This window comes from Lates calcarifer, linkage group LG24, assembly GCF_001640805.2.
Source record: "Lates calcarifer isolate ASB-BC8 linkage group LG24, TLL_Latcal_v3, whole genome shotgun sequence".
NCBI lineage: Eukaryota > Metazoa > Chordata > Actinopteri > Centropomidae > Lates > Lates calcarifer.
The window spans coordinates 12059577-12073533 of record NC_066856.1 but is presented as its reverse complement, the minus strand read 5'-3'; the positions used below and the strand labels follow the sequence as shown (position 1 = coordinate 12073533).

Sequence of the window (13957 nt, the reverse complement as noted above, 5' to 3'; positions counted from 1 at the left end):
TAAAATGTTTAGTGTTAATCATTTTAAAGTAACTGAGAGGGAAATGCTGAAATATACTTCAATATTCCTCTTTGTCCGCCCCCATTTATAGACAATGTGTGTTAGTCCGAGGCGTGGCTGTGTTGGGATGTGACAGCTGAGCAGTGTTTTCAACTGACTGCTGGGAAGTGAAAAGTTCGGGCAGAGGAGTCACAAAACTCTCCTCCCACCATCTCCAAACTTATTTCTCCTGTTGACTTCTAAAACTATAGACTGTACGATAGAGATATAACCCGTTAGTCATACCGTCACTGTTGACAAACTGCGTCGGAAGTCATCCCTGTCTTGTGTTACGTTCTTAAATGTCCGTGTGCGCGGAAATGAAGAAAGCGTTCCGCTTTTCGTCATATTCTGGTGCTAAAAATGGAAAAACACTTGTAGTTGTTTTATCTGCTCCTACAATCTGGTATGGAGTGAATGTATGTATGTAAGATTAACTTGCAAGTGTCTGAAGTGAAAATAAATTAATCTCACAAACACAAAGGTGGTGAATAAACATTTAGTAATGTGATGTTAGTTTGAAATACTGGTAGTTTACCTGAGTGAAATGATACTTTATCTTAGTGTTGGAGTTACCTGTCAGATACAAGGGAGGTGGCAGCAGTATGAATTTTTGTCTGTAGAAACATCATTTCAGATACTCTGTCAGAGCTGTAGGTGTGAGACTTGGACTTGAGTCAGACCTCAATCACAGAGACTTGACTTTCTAAAAGCAAAATCGTTCAAATTGGAATCCCAGAACACTAATAATAAATAGGACAGGGAGGCCTTGCATGGCCTCACACTTGATATATTCATTTATTAGACTTTTTCACTGAAGAAACTTATTCTCTGTTATGTAAAAATAAAACAAAGCAAAACACTATTAACACAGTTTTAAAAGCAAAATGTTTGGCTAGTGACCAGCATTCAGAGAACATGACTCACAGTGTTTAGATTATTGTAATACTGATTATAGTGATCACTGATATTGATTTAGATTACTGTCGACAGTTTTTATTGGAACTACTTTCTCCTGAAGAAATAGTAATTTACCTGAGGTCATTTTACAGCCAGTTGTGTACAACAACACAGTGTTATGGAGTACTACTGTAATACTGCAGGGTTTACATAAGTAAATGATTTGAGTATTTCATCCACATACTCACAATTTAATAACATTAATTACATGACCACGAAGAAGTGATTTAAGTGTATTACAAGGGTTAAATGAAGGTAGTTTTATTTGTTGAAGACACTGCATATAAACAATTATTTATAAAACAATTATTATAAAAAGCATCAGTTATTCTTTATTGAAATTGTTATTTATAGCAATTATCGAGACCTGATAAAAATGTCGACGTGAGCACATCTGTGTCTCTTTATTTTGACATTGTTTATAATCCAAGACATTGTTTATAATAATATCTTTATAGTTAAATGTGAGCTTGAACTGTGTTTTTCTCTCCGGGCGTCGCCATGTTGATTGGATGAAACCTCTCAGGGTGAGATGTTCTGTCAGAACGCGCGTGCTGCTGCAGACCTGAAGGTTCCATTGTTACCATGGGTATTTTAAGGTGCATCGTTCAGAACCTGTGTTTAAAAGATTCATCGTTCAGAATCTTTTAAACACAAACAAACTCCAGATGATCAGAAAACTGTTGGCTTTCTATTTGCACTGGATTTCTTTGGAAAAAGAACAATTACATTGAGGAAAAAGACTTCAACAAGGACTTCTCATCGCACCCGAGCATCTACCTGACAGCTACTGTCACCAAAGAGGATTTTTACTTGGAAAAAGTGAGATTTTTTTTTTTCAAATTATAAAACCATGTTGTTTTCAATGCATTTTGCCTTTGAGTCCAACATTGACTGCGAATATTGGAAATATTTTTCAACTACCAGTGTAAATTAGCCAAATGGGACTGACTTTGACTGTCTTGATTTAAGTTTGCCCAAAGAAACCAAATGCTAACTTCTGTTTGTTTTACGGTCTCCTTCAATCACCTTGAACTGTTAGCATGCTGAGATGTAGCCTATGAATAAAAATAACGTTTGTATAGCTTCTCGCTCACACCATAAGTAATACATGTAGTGACAATAGCTTTTAATGTTAAAATATTTTTGATGTATTTTACACAGAACGGCACACAGATATTATTCAGTTTTATGTCAGATTGTGAACTGTGATATGTGCCGACTATATAACCGCTTACATTTATTTAATAATTGATTAATCGATTAGTGGATTGCCAGAAAGTTAATTGGCAGCAATTCTGATAATTGATTAATTATCTCAATATTTTTATACGCAAAAAATCACTTATAACAGCTTCTCAAAAATCAATATTTGCTTGTTTTTTCGTTGTTTGTTTTATTAATTTCTGACATTAAATACACTGAGCAATCAATGGATTATTTAAAAAAAGATAAAGATAATGTACTTTGTGTTAGTATGACTTAATGCATGTTATTTATTTTTATGGTACATTTTATTTTATAGTTATACTGCATTTAGGTACCTTTGTTGTGTATGTTTCCATCTTCAGATGCAGCAGGACACCTGGACAGCGCTTCTTGTTCCTGTCCCCAGCCGCTCCATCATCCCTCAGGTGGTCCTCCACAGGGTCCCGGCGGCAGCCTCCCAGAGCACTCCACCTCTCACCTCTCTCTCCCCTCCTGCCTCCTCCTCTGGCTCTTCTCCCTTTTCTCTCTCCTTACCAGGCTGCTCATTCTGGCCTGTTGAGGCATCAGGACCTCCTCCCCAGAAGATCCCAAGGAGGGACCCCCAGCCGCCCCCTGAGCCTGTGGAAGCGCGCTCAACAGCTCGTGGCCAGATCACGGTAAGAACATACATACATGGTATTTTAAGTTAATAGAATTTAATTTCCCCAACCACCCAGAAACCAGTTGTATAGAGCTAAGGTTATTAGTCAATTAGTAGATTGTCAGATAATTAATTGGCACCAACTTTGATCTTTAATTTATTATCTAAATGTTTTTTAGTCATAAGTGCCAAAGAAATTCATTTGTACCAGCTTCTCAGATGTGAATATTTGCTAGTTTTTTCATCCTAACATTATATACACCGAGCTATCAACTGATTATTGAAAGAGAAAGTAATCAATTATTTTGTGTTAAGTATAATTTAATGCATGCAAATTATTTTTATAGTTTTATTGTATTGTGGTACTTGTATTTCAGTGATGTGTGAAAGTTACTGTGGTAACAGCTTGATGGTATGTTTATGTGATGTGAGCAGACTTCTAAAGGTTGTATATGTTTCCATCTTCAGATGCAGCAGGACACCTGGACAGCGCTTCTTGTTCCTGTCCGCAGCCGCTCCATCATCCCTCAGGTGGTCCTCCATAAGGTCCCGGCGGCAGCACCCTCCTGCAGCGCTCCACCTCTCACCTCTCTCTCCCCTCCTGCCTCCTCCTCTGGCTCCTCTCCCTTTTCTCTCTCCTTACCAGGCTGCTCATTCTGGCCTGTTGAGGCATCAGGACCTCCTCCCCAGAAGATCCCAAGGAGGGACCCCCAGCCGCCCCCTGAGCCTGTGGAAGCGCGCTCAACAGCTCGTGGCCAGATCACGGTAAGAACATACATACATGGTATTTTAAGTTAATAGAATTTAATTTCCCTAACCACCCAGAAACCAAACAGTTGTATAGAGCTAAGGTTATTAGTCAATTAGTAGATTGTCAGAAAATTAATTGACACCAACTTTGATCTTTAATTTATTATCTAAATGTTTTTTAGTCATAAGTGCCAAAGAAATTCATTTGTACCAGCTTCTCAGATGTGAATATTTGCTAGTTTTTTCATCGTAACATTATATACACCAAGCAATCAACTGATTATTGAAAGAGAAAGTAATCAATTATTTTGTGTTAAGTATAATTTAATGCATGCAAATTATTTTTATAGTTTTATTGTATTGTGGTACTTGTATTTCAGTGAAAGTTACTGTGGTAACAGTTGATGGTATGTTTATGTGATGTGAGCAGACTTCTAAAGGTTGTATATGTTTCTACCTTCAGATGCAGCAGGACACCTGGACAGCGCTTCTTGTTCCTGTCCGCAGCCGCTCCATCATCCCTCAGGTGGTCCTCCATAAGGTCCCGGCGGCAGCACCCTCCTGCAGCGCTCCACCTCTCACCTCTCTCTCCCCTCCTGCCTCCTCCTCTGGCTCCTCTCCCTTTTCTCTCTCCTCTCCTAGCTCCTCATCCTCTGCTCTCTCTTCATTCTGGACTTGTGTTGAGGTATCAGACCATCCTCTTAAGCTCATCCTGAGGAGGGACCCTCAGCCGCCCCCTGAGCCTACGGAAGCACCCCCAGCAGATGCCTCTGCTTCCCCCTCTGGCTCTTCTCTCTCTTCTCTCCCCTCGCCTTTTCTCCTCCCTCTCCTCTCTCCTCTCTCCTCCTCCTCTTCTAGCTCCTCGTCTCCAGACCAACCTGAGCCACCCATCAGCTGTATTTCCTTCTCTCTGTGCTCTGATTTTTTGCGCTCCTGGTCTAGGTGCTTGTCTCCAGACAAACCTGAGCCGCCCCCTGAGCCTGCGGAAGCACCCCCAGCAGATGCCTCTACCTCCCTCTCTGGCTCTTCTCTCTCTTCTCTCCCCTCGCCTTTTCTCCGCCCTTTCCTCTCTCCTGTCTCCTCCTCCTCTAGCACCTCGTCTCCACACCAACCTGAGCCACCCATCAGCTGTATCTCATTCTCTCTGTGCTCTGATTTTTTGTGCTCTTGGTCTAGGTGCTCGTCTCCGGACAAGCCCAAGTTGGCCCCTGAGCCTTCCAAGGTGCGCCCCCCTGGACCACCTAAGCCACCCAGTCAGCGTTTTGAGGTGCGCCCCCCTGGACCACCTGAGCCAACCAGTCCACCTGGGTTGTTCGGGAACCAGCCTGAACCGCAGTGGGTGAGGGATGTCCGGTCCTCAATGGAGAGGAGGGAGCCATATGACTCCATGGGGTGCAAGAGGACCATTGAGGCTGAAGGTAAGTCTCCAGGTAAGTCAGAGGGGTTACGTCGTTATTATTATACATTTTAATTTCCTTAAACTTTTTGAACTTCTGTGATTTACTTTGAATTTGTTTGAATTGAGTTGACTGAGGGGCCATGCAGCGTTAGAATGGTGTTCTTGTTGCTGCACCATGACTCAGGCAGGGTGTCTGCACAGAGCGAGTGTGATCTGGGAGGGATAGCGTGAACCTCCAACGTGTTTCGACCTCCCAGTGAAGCTCCTCTGTGACAGAGAAAGAAAAGGATGGCGACACCATGTCAAGGAGGTTCACATGTCTGTCGACGCCCACCCTAGACCGACAGGAGTCTGCAGTGACAAGGGCCTCATTGCAGGGGTCAGCTATAGAAAGTTAGCATGTAGGTAGCATGTGTAGTTGTTAGAGAAGAAATTATTACAATAGGGAAGAAATAATTTAGGAAGAGAAGGGAGGAGAAGAGAAGAGGAAGGAAAAGGTAAGATGTACAACAGGTAGGAGAGGAGGAGGAGTCCTTCAGAAGTAGAAGGTAAGTATTTCATGTTTTTATCAGATTTCATGCAGTTATAAATTTTATTACTGTTTATCTGATTTCTGAAGTTTTTAGCTCAATCTGCTTGTCTTCTGTTTTTTTTAGAGAGATGACGAGAGAGGAGGAGAGGAGGGGAGGTGGAGGGCAACATGACATGAAAACCCTCTCATATAAAAGGTAAATATTTCATGTTATTATCAGATTTCATGCAGTTATGAATTTTATCACTGTTTATCTGATTTCTAAAGTTTTTAGCTCAATCTGCTTGTCTTCTGTTTTTTTTAGAGAGATGACGAGAGAGGAGAGGAGAGGAGGGGAGGTGGAGGGCAACATGACATGAAAACCCTCTCATATAAAAGGTAAATATTTCATGTTATTATCAGATTTCATGCAGTTATGAATTTTATCACTGTTTATCTGATTTCTAAAGTTTTTAGCTCAATCTGCTTGTCTTCTGTTTTTCTTTTAGAGAGATGACGAGAGAGGAGAGGAGGGGAGAGGAGAGGAGAGGAGGGGAGGTGGAGGGCAAGATGACATGAAAACCCTCTCATATAAAAGGTGAATATCCATTTATCTAGTGTTATTACCAGATTTTATGAAGTTCCTTATTTGAAGTTTTTAACTGTTAATCCCTTTTGTCTGTCTTTTATTTTTGCAGAGGGGAGGAAAGGGTTTTTTTAAAGAGAAGAGGAGAAGACAGGCTGAGGAGATGAGAAAAGAGAGGAGAAAAATCAGAGTGGAGGAAAGGAGAGGAGGTGGAGGGCAACATGACATGTAAACCCTCTCATCTAAAAGGTAAATATCCATCTACTGTTATTACCAGATTCTAAGTTCATTTAATTCATCATTTGACGTTCTTAACTATTAATCCCTTTTGTCTGTCATTTATTTCTGCAGAGAGGAGAAAAAATGAGGGAAGAGACATGAAGAAATGAGGAAAAAAGACGAGAGGGGAGGAGAGGAGAGGAGGTGGGAGGGCAACATGTCACGTAAAACCTCTCATGTAAAAGGTAAATATTTCTTCTTGTTATCAGATTCCGTGCAGTGATGAATTATTATACTGTTTACCTGATTTCTAAATTTTAGTTTTTTGTCTTTTTTCTTCTAGAGAGAGGAGAGGAGGTGGAGGGCAATATGAAAAGTGAACCGTCGCCATCAAAAAGAAAAACATCTGTTTATGTCATACTGTCTACATGATACACAGGAAGAATCCATCTGTTCACATTTATTCACTGAATTGAAATTGAACTAACCCCCCGTCTGCATTTTTTAGAAAGAGGAGAGGAGGACACGCGATTGAGGAAGAGAGTGAGGAGACGAGAAAAGGAAAAAAAAGAGGAAAATCAGAGTGGAGGAGAGGAGAGGAGGTGGAGGGCATTATAAAGTGTAAACCCTCTCACGTAAAAGGTAAACATCCATATATCTAATGTTATTATCAGTTTTTATGAAGTTCATTATTTGAAGTTTTTAACTACAACCTGTTTGTCTTCTGTTGTTTGTTTAGTGAGATAATGACAGAGGAGAGGAGGTGGAGGACATTACGAAGAGTGAACACTCACATATAAAAGGTAGGAAGCTAACGTCTCTGAAAGCAGCTTAACTTCCCTGTAATAACTTGAGAGTGGTCTGAAAAGTTCTCTTCTTGTGTTTTCCTTTTCGGCCAAGAAAACTCTGACCTGCCACTTCACAAACTACAAGTGAAACATGTTTCTACAAAGATTTTTCTCATGTTCAAACTGTTCAAAAACAAGTGTCTGAAATACAAAGTGACAACAAAAAGAAATGTCTCAGTTTGGTTTCTGTGGTTTATGTTTTACCATAGGTTTTTACTTTTGCAATTGAAGTTATATGCTGGAAAATCAGAAGATATTGTACTAACATAGTGTTATATTATTATATTTAGTACAGAGCACCCATTTCCAAACTTCAGCTCCAGTTAAATAATTCCTCAAAGAGTTAAATTATACAATACTAAATAAAATCGTTTTAATGTATCTGGGTAATAATGTAATCTAGTTTTCCTGTTTTGAATATGAGCCCTGTAGCTTCACTGGGGTGGACAAATCATACATAAAATCACATAATCAAATTCAAAGACACAGGTACATAAATTAAGGAGGACTTCCTACTTTGACCACTGCAAGGTGGAGACATAGAAGGAAGCTAATTCTGTAGCCAATGAAGACATCTGGTGGACAATTACAATAAATCCAGGCTCAGTACGAAACTCAGCCACGACAGACAATCCTAATCCAGACTTTCATCTATTTGGAATAATAGATTTATCAGTGTAAAATACAATAAAGTACTTCCAGTTCTAAATTTGGCCACCTGACCTAGTTTTACAACTGAATTGGTTCCTACTAATACCAGTCCCTGGCATGATGTGCAGCAAGAGAGATTTGCTTCTTATTCTCTGGATTCAGAATAATAAATTTTTACTAAATTTGACTGGAATAAAATAGCAGTCCAGCCGACCAGTCATGACCCCTCATCAGCTCGATCTATCATTCAAACCCTTTTTACAGGCTAAAAAGTCTCAAAACTCATTAGATTTATTGTATTTTGTGATGACCTAGGGTTTGAAATCACTGACCTGCAGCACAGCACAGTCAGCTCAGACTGTACGTTACAAAAATCTCTTGGAAACATAAATGGTTTTCATGGAACCAGACACCAAAGACAGATGAGTTTCAGCAATTAGTCACAGTGTGGCAGGGATCCAAGAAGAGTTGAATCAAGGGAAACTGGATTTGGAGACATTTCATCTCTGGATAACCTTGGATAACCATGACGTGGGTGACTGAGAATCTCCACAGACGTGTCACAGGGACATGATACATCAACACTGACAGTTTTGAGAGGAGGAAGTATTTAGATTAAATAAAGCTGAGATGTGTGTGAAAACTTGTGCAGGTTGTTGCCACAGTAATATGCGGATGGAAATCTCGAGGGTCACTGAAGAGACATTTTAATGAGCGCTGAGTAAGACAGAGTTCAGCAGTGATAATGAGGCTGCACCAAATATATTCCCTCACAATGGCTGAATTATGCCATGAGATGGGGGCTGAGCTCTCCCCAGGGAGCGTTGAGTTAAGCTATATGCAATATTCTTCCATCTGGGGGTGGTAGGGGGTGATGAGAGAGCTGTTTTCACTGACCAGTACAGTTCTGGAGACTGGGAGGCTGCCAAAGAGATGAAAGTGTGTAATGATGGTGACAAAAGGAGGAAACTCACACATGACAGATTGTTCAGCGATGGAGAAAAACAATTATCTTCTTATTATTGATTCAAAATAGGTCAAAGGAAAAGAGTCTAGACTGAGACAAGTAACGGAAAATCAGGAAGTACATGTGTTAAGACTTATACCAAAAACAAAGTCATGTTAAAACCTTGGAAGTCACACTCCCTGGGTGAAAATGGAGGGAAACTGCACAAAGAGAGACTACAGCTAACGCTACATTTGTGAGGAGGTTGACATATCATCTGTGATATTACAGACAGTTTGTTAAGATGTAAAGGCAAAAAAGTGATATTTGTAGATGGGAACTGAGCAGCATCTCTGGCTGGAAAGACTTCAATCATTCAAAAGTGTGTGCATTTTGTTCGCTAAGAAACTCCCTAGGAAGATTTGCAAAGACAAAACTACACAAGCTGGGGGTTTGGGGGGCTGTTTTGTTCAAGTTTGCTGCTGTATTCCAATCCCAGTTGGTATTTAGTGGAGAAACAATGTCTGAAGTTTGATTATCCTGACTTTAATTGTCCTTAATTGTGCATGGAACAGGTTGGCAACATGATGGAGGTGTTTGCTGCTCAGGAAGAAAGCATTCTGATGAGTGTTCAGAAAACCAGAATACATTAACACTGAAAATTAGTCTTTCAAGTCTTATCAGCTTATTGAAATTCTGGTCATTCTGACTGCAGTCTGGAAGAATAATTTACTTAATTTTTCATCCCAGATTAGAAAACATGCAGAAATTGTGATTGTATTGACTCTAAAATCAGCATAATGGATAGGTGTTTGAGGTAGTTATGGAAAAGTAGGGCCTAAACAGCTGGAGTGAAGATGAAACTATATATTTAAATGATAGGAAAAGAGCAGGTCAGAGAGTACTGACAATGTTTTATTCCTACTTTTTATTCCAGGAGCCATTAGACTTGTCAACAGCAAGATATGATCTGTTTGACTTGCCTTCCGTTTCTTGAGAGCTGTAACTTTTCCAACCTGAAGGTGGCGCCAAACGCACCGTTTAGTCCTGGGACACTCCTGAAGGAGAAGAAGAAGAAAAGACTCCAGTGAAAGTGTACACTGTCAACGCTGCTGAGCTATGTTACCACCTTACAGGGGTTTGAACTCTGCACTTGTCTGCACTATGCTGTCCTTTGTGCTGTCGCGGGGTTTCTGCCATGCCGTCGCGGAAGTTAACCGCAGGTCTTGTCCGACCTTTGGTTCAGTTTTACGGAGTTTTACAACCGCGAGTCCTAAAGGCGGAGAAGCGTCTGACAATGGTAAAAATATATTTCCTGGTCTGCGTCCAACAGGAACCACCTTAATTACCCAATACTAACTAATGTTGGCCTACGACTGTGTCGCTTAGTGGTGAATTTTTAATCCTCTAGGTATCGTAATATTCCCATTATTGTCGTCTATAGTGCAATTAAGTGCTTACTGATGTAAACAGGGTTTTACAGCCTAACTACTGTAGTGGTTTATGCCACAATAAAAGCTTGGCTGTGTATCTGCGCCACACTGAATGGCCTCCGGGCTGTGCATCCATTGTTTTTCATGTTGTTGAGTTTGGTTGACTCTGGCATTTTTGTTTCAAATGGAAAACAATGGTGTGTCAGTCAGCAGCCCAGCTGTGTTTAGGGAAAGCTCTGTTATCCTCACAGCATTTACCAGAAGCAGAAGGTACAGGTAACAGGTTGTTATCAGATCAATGGATGGTGAGTTTATGTTATCGCATTAATGAGGCATAAGGTGAATTTTGATGTTACACTAAAGTGTGTGTGATGCTTTGTTTCCATCTCAGCCTCAGTGGTGACCTACTCGCAGCTGAAGACCATGTTGTCCAACCGTGACATCCAGCTGTTTGATGTGAGAAATCCTGATGAATACCAGGCTGGACAAATCCCACAAGCTGTCAACATCCCATGTAAGAGATAACATGTGGACAAAGTGGGGGAAAAGGGTGGTTTTCTGTGGTTTTTAACTTTTATATTCTTTGTGTGTATGTGTGAATATCAGTGGACACCCTGGAGGAGTCTCTGAAGCTGCCCCCAGAGATCTTTGAGCAGAAATTTCAAGTGGAGGCTCCTGAGAAAGACAACGACAACATCGTGTTTCATTGCAGAAGCGGCAAAAGGAGCGCCACAGCCCTGGACATTGCCCACAAGCTGGGATTCAGCAGGTAAATAACAGCGAATGCACTTGTTTACACATACAAAACATGAAACATACAATATCCTGCTACTATTACATTCATCAGGGTTTGTACTTAAAGAGCAAATAAAGACTGACTCTGCTGTTAAATTAGATTTCAATCATGTTAAGTTATGTGGACCCTGCTTAAACACATAGCGGGCTGTAGTGGAGACACCCACCAATGAGAATGGCAGATTTTATGTGTCTATTTAAATATTAATCTGTCCTGGTGCTGCAACTACAGTACAATGTCCTCAGATGCTGCCTCAGTTTGCTGAACGCTGGTTGACCTTTTTGTTGGAAATTCAAACAACAGTGATAAGAGACTAAGCTATTCTCTGTCTCTTTCTTTCTCTCAGGGCACGACATTATAAAGGAGGGTACATTGAGTGGGCAGAGAAAGAGGGAAAATGAATCTGGGCCCATTATGCACTTTACAGTCCCGCGTCTTCATTAAAATACAAACAAATCAAACCTACAGAAAAGATGACACATTAAAGTTACTGTCGAACAATGTTCAGTTACAATTTTAGATCATTGACTGTTTATAAGTTACAGTTTAAATCCACATGTGCTGTTGCTTTATGAGTTACAGATTTTATTAATATCAGCTGTTACTTTATGAGGAAATATCACTTAGAAGATTGCACTTACTGTATGTTTTTTAACTGATTTGACCCTGCTAATATAATTGATTAATGTGAACATGTTTGATGTTGATTAAATTATATATAAAACCTATCATATCTTCCTATGTCATTGTAGACTTGCATTTTCTCTTGCATTGCAATATTCTTTGTTTATATTCAGTTTATAGGTGTTTTTTTTCCATGTCATGCACCACCTTTAGTCCCAGTTGTCCATCATCTTTTGAAGGGGACACTGTCACTGAGCCAGTGTCCAGAACATCCATAACCTGAGAAATATTTAGCAAGTACAAATATCTCATGAATTACTCCCAACACTACACCCTTGAGATTCGTTTGCAGGAATACGTCCAAAACATTATTTATGAAAAGAAAGAACTTCTAACCCTTTTATGCTAATGGTAACAGGAAATGTTAAAATATGTGTCAGTACATGTTGATCAAAACAAGTCTGTAAGTAAACTTCACAACTTCCTTTCCTTTGTGAAATGCATCATGGGAAAGTGGTGGCCATCAACAGCTCACTCAAAATCAAGCATTTTTTAGTAGAAAAAGTTATTATTATCTTGTATACTATATATTAATCTTTGATGCTATTTTTACATTAGGTGGACAAGAAATTAGCATACTTAGCTGTTTTACACTAACAGGAAGTGATATTTACACTGACAGATGTCAAAGTTTAACTTTACAATGACTCTGCCAATGAAACACAGCTAAAAAAATGCTAAAATTGAACAGCATTTTGTTTCAGACTGGTTTGAGTTTTATTTTGTTACTTTTGAGTTTTATTTTGTTACTTTTCCACAGTGAACATACTCATACATATCTTACATACCCAAATCTTTCTTACAATCAGTGAGATATAAGCAGTTTGTTCTCTGGACCAGTAGATGGCAGCAAAATTTCAACCAACGTTGAAAATGATTATTTCCGTTTTTCCACCACCACTGCCCTCTATCATTATTGTAGCGATGCCCTCTCAGGCCTGACCTTCACACTGGTATTAGTCTAGACAGTTATACATCGTGTGAGAAACAGCTCTGTGACCAGCTTTCAAGACCTCAATTTGCACAAGGTCCGCACATCACTCATTTAGAGGGAAAGCAGACCCCACTTCACCCTCCACCTTTCCATCCTTTCCCCTCTCATCAGGGCTATTTGCAAAACATCAGCGGTACAGCAGATGTGTGTGTGGGTGGCTGAAGGAATCACTGCTCTGGTTATGATCTCTGTATGGAGGGAGTGAGAGGGATGTGAAGGCCCACTGTGGGTTTATACATCAGAGTCGATCCTCTCGGTGACCGTGAAAGAAGAGTTTGGACGTGCTTCTATTCCAAAGCACCTTTAGTTTTTTGCACATTTAAGTCTGTATTATAAATCACCAAGTCAGTGAGGCAGTAGCCTTTTCAGAAAAAAAAATCCACACATTCTCAGAAGGTTCCATTCATGAGGGAGAGACTGAGATTGATCGTCTGAATGTTGCATAGTGTACATAAATGGAGTGGAAGGGAAATCAGGATTTATTGAACGAGTGGAGAGGCAGTTTAGAGCCGTAATATCGCCCAAAGTCAAAATTCAGCATGTGTGATGGATGTCACATGCCATCAGTTTTGTCAAGCTCCAAACGTACAGATTCACGCCAGCTACAGTATGTATAAAGATTAGGATTCACAGAAGCATGAGATACTTGCTGGCGTGCTTCTGTGGAAAAAGAAGGATGGGTCAAATTTCCAATGAGCACCAAGGACGTTTGGACACTTTACATTAGTTAAAACACAAAGTAACCGCAGGTTGATTGTGAAAAATGAGCAGTTTAGGGCTGTTTGTCAGCTGCTGCGGTTACATAGGGCAGGTCATCAACCTCCTGCTGCTTACTGCTTTTAAAAATCCCACATCAAGAGTAGGCTGAGTAATAACATCTACACTGTGGCTATGCTTTTGCTGTCGGTCACATTTTAAAGACAAAAATATCTGGAAACTTGAGCCTTGTGGTGACACATTAAGGTTGTGATAAAACCCCAAATCAGGAATGAAAATACAGTTAAGTGCTTCAGAAAAGACTTAAATTTCTTACTCAATAAAATTTGATTTTTTTTTTCCTTTTCAAGTTGGAACTGGTTCACAGAAAAAATAAATAACACCTTCCTTTGGTACATTGGTTTGTTCTCATTTATTTGGTATGTGCTGTAGGAGATCCTGCAGGGCCTATTATGCTTATCTTAAAATGCCATATAGAAGATACCAAAACAAAGCACACTGGCTGGAAATGTGAGATATAAGACACAAGCTCCCGGTACTTTTTATCGCCACTGAGGGGTTTTTTCTTCCTTTTT

The 13957-nt window shown here is 40.1% G+C and overlaps 2 protein-coding genes across 2 annotated transcripts; both read left to right on the top strand.

The window, feature by feature from the left end:
* The first annotated feature begins 1581 nt into the window (after positions 1-1581).
* On the top strand, positions 1582-5069 carry LOC108881603 (proline-rich protein 36-like). The gene is made up of 4 exons (XM_018673655.2): positions 1582-1821; positions 2571-2864; positions 3317-3613; positions 4062-5069. The coding sequence occupies exons 2-4, from the start codon at positions 2571-2573 to the stop codon at positions 5067-5069; spliced, it is 1599 nt and encodes a 532-aa protein (XP_018529171.1). The 5' UTR covers positions 1582-1821.
* A 4754-nt stretch (positions 5070-9823) lies between these two features.
* si:ch211-161h7.8 (thiosulfate:glutathione sulfurtransferase) lies at positions 9824-11715 on the top strand. The gene is made up of 4 exons (XM_018673842.2): positions 9824-10058; positions 10583-10705; positions 10798-10960; positions 11334-11715. The coding sequence occupies exons 1-4, from the start codon at positions 9878-9880 to the stop codon at positions 11386-11388; spliced, it is 522 nt and encodes a 173-aa protein (XP_018529358.1). The 5' UTR covers positions 9824-9877; the 3' UTR covers positions 11389-11715.
* Positions 11716-13957: the final 2242 nt, after the last annotated feature.

What these genes read in the sequence shown, in the direction of transcription:
- LOC108881603 (XM_018673655.2), top strand. Translation starts at nt 2,571, where the DNA reads ATGCAGCAGGACACCTGGACAGCGCTTCTTGTTCCTGTCCCCAGCCGC. An exon ending in CAGCTCGTGGCCAGATCACG is followed by an intron (nt 2,865 to 3,316) that starts GTAAGAACATAC and finishes TTCCATCTTCAG; the next exon opens with ATGCAGCAGGACACCTGGAC. An exon ending in CAGCTCGTGGCCAGATCACG is followed by an intron (nt 3,614 to 4,061) that starts GTAAGAACATAC and finishes TTCTACCTTCAG; the next exon opens with ATGCAGCAGGACACCTGGAC.
- si:ch211-161h7.8 (XM_018673842.2), top strand. Translation starts at nt 9,878, where the DNA reads ATGTTACCACCTTACAGGGGTTTGAACTCTGCACTTGTCTGCACTATG. An exon ending in ACAAGCTGTCAACATCCCAT is followed by an intron (nt 10,706 to 10,797) that starts GTAAGAGATAAC and finishes TGTGAATATCAG; the next exon opens with TGGACACCCTGGAGGAGTCT. An exon ending in CACAAGCTGGGATTCAGCAG is followed by an intron (nt 10,961 to 11,333) that starts GTAAATAACAGC and finishes TCTTTCTCTCAG; the next exon opens with GGCACGACATTATAAAGGAG.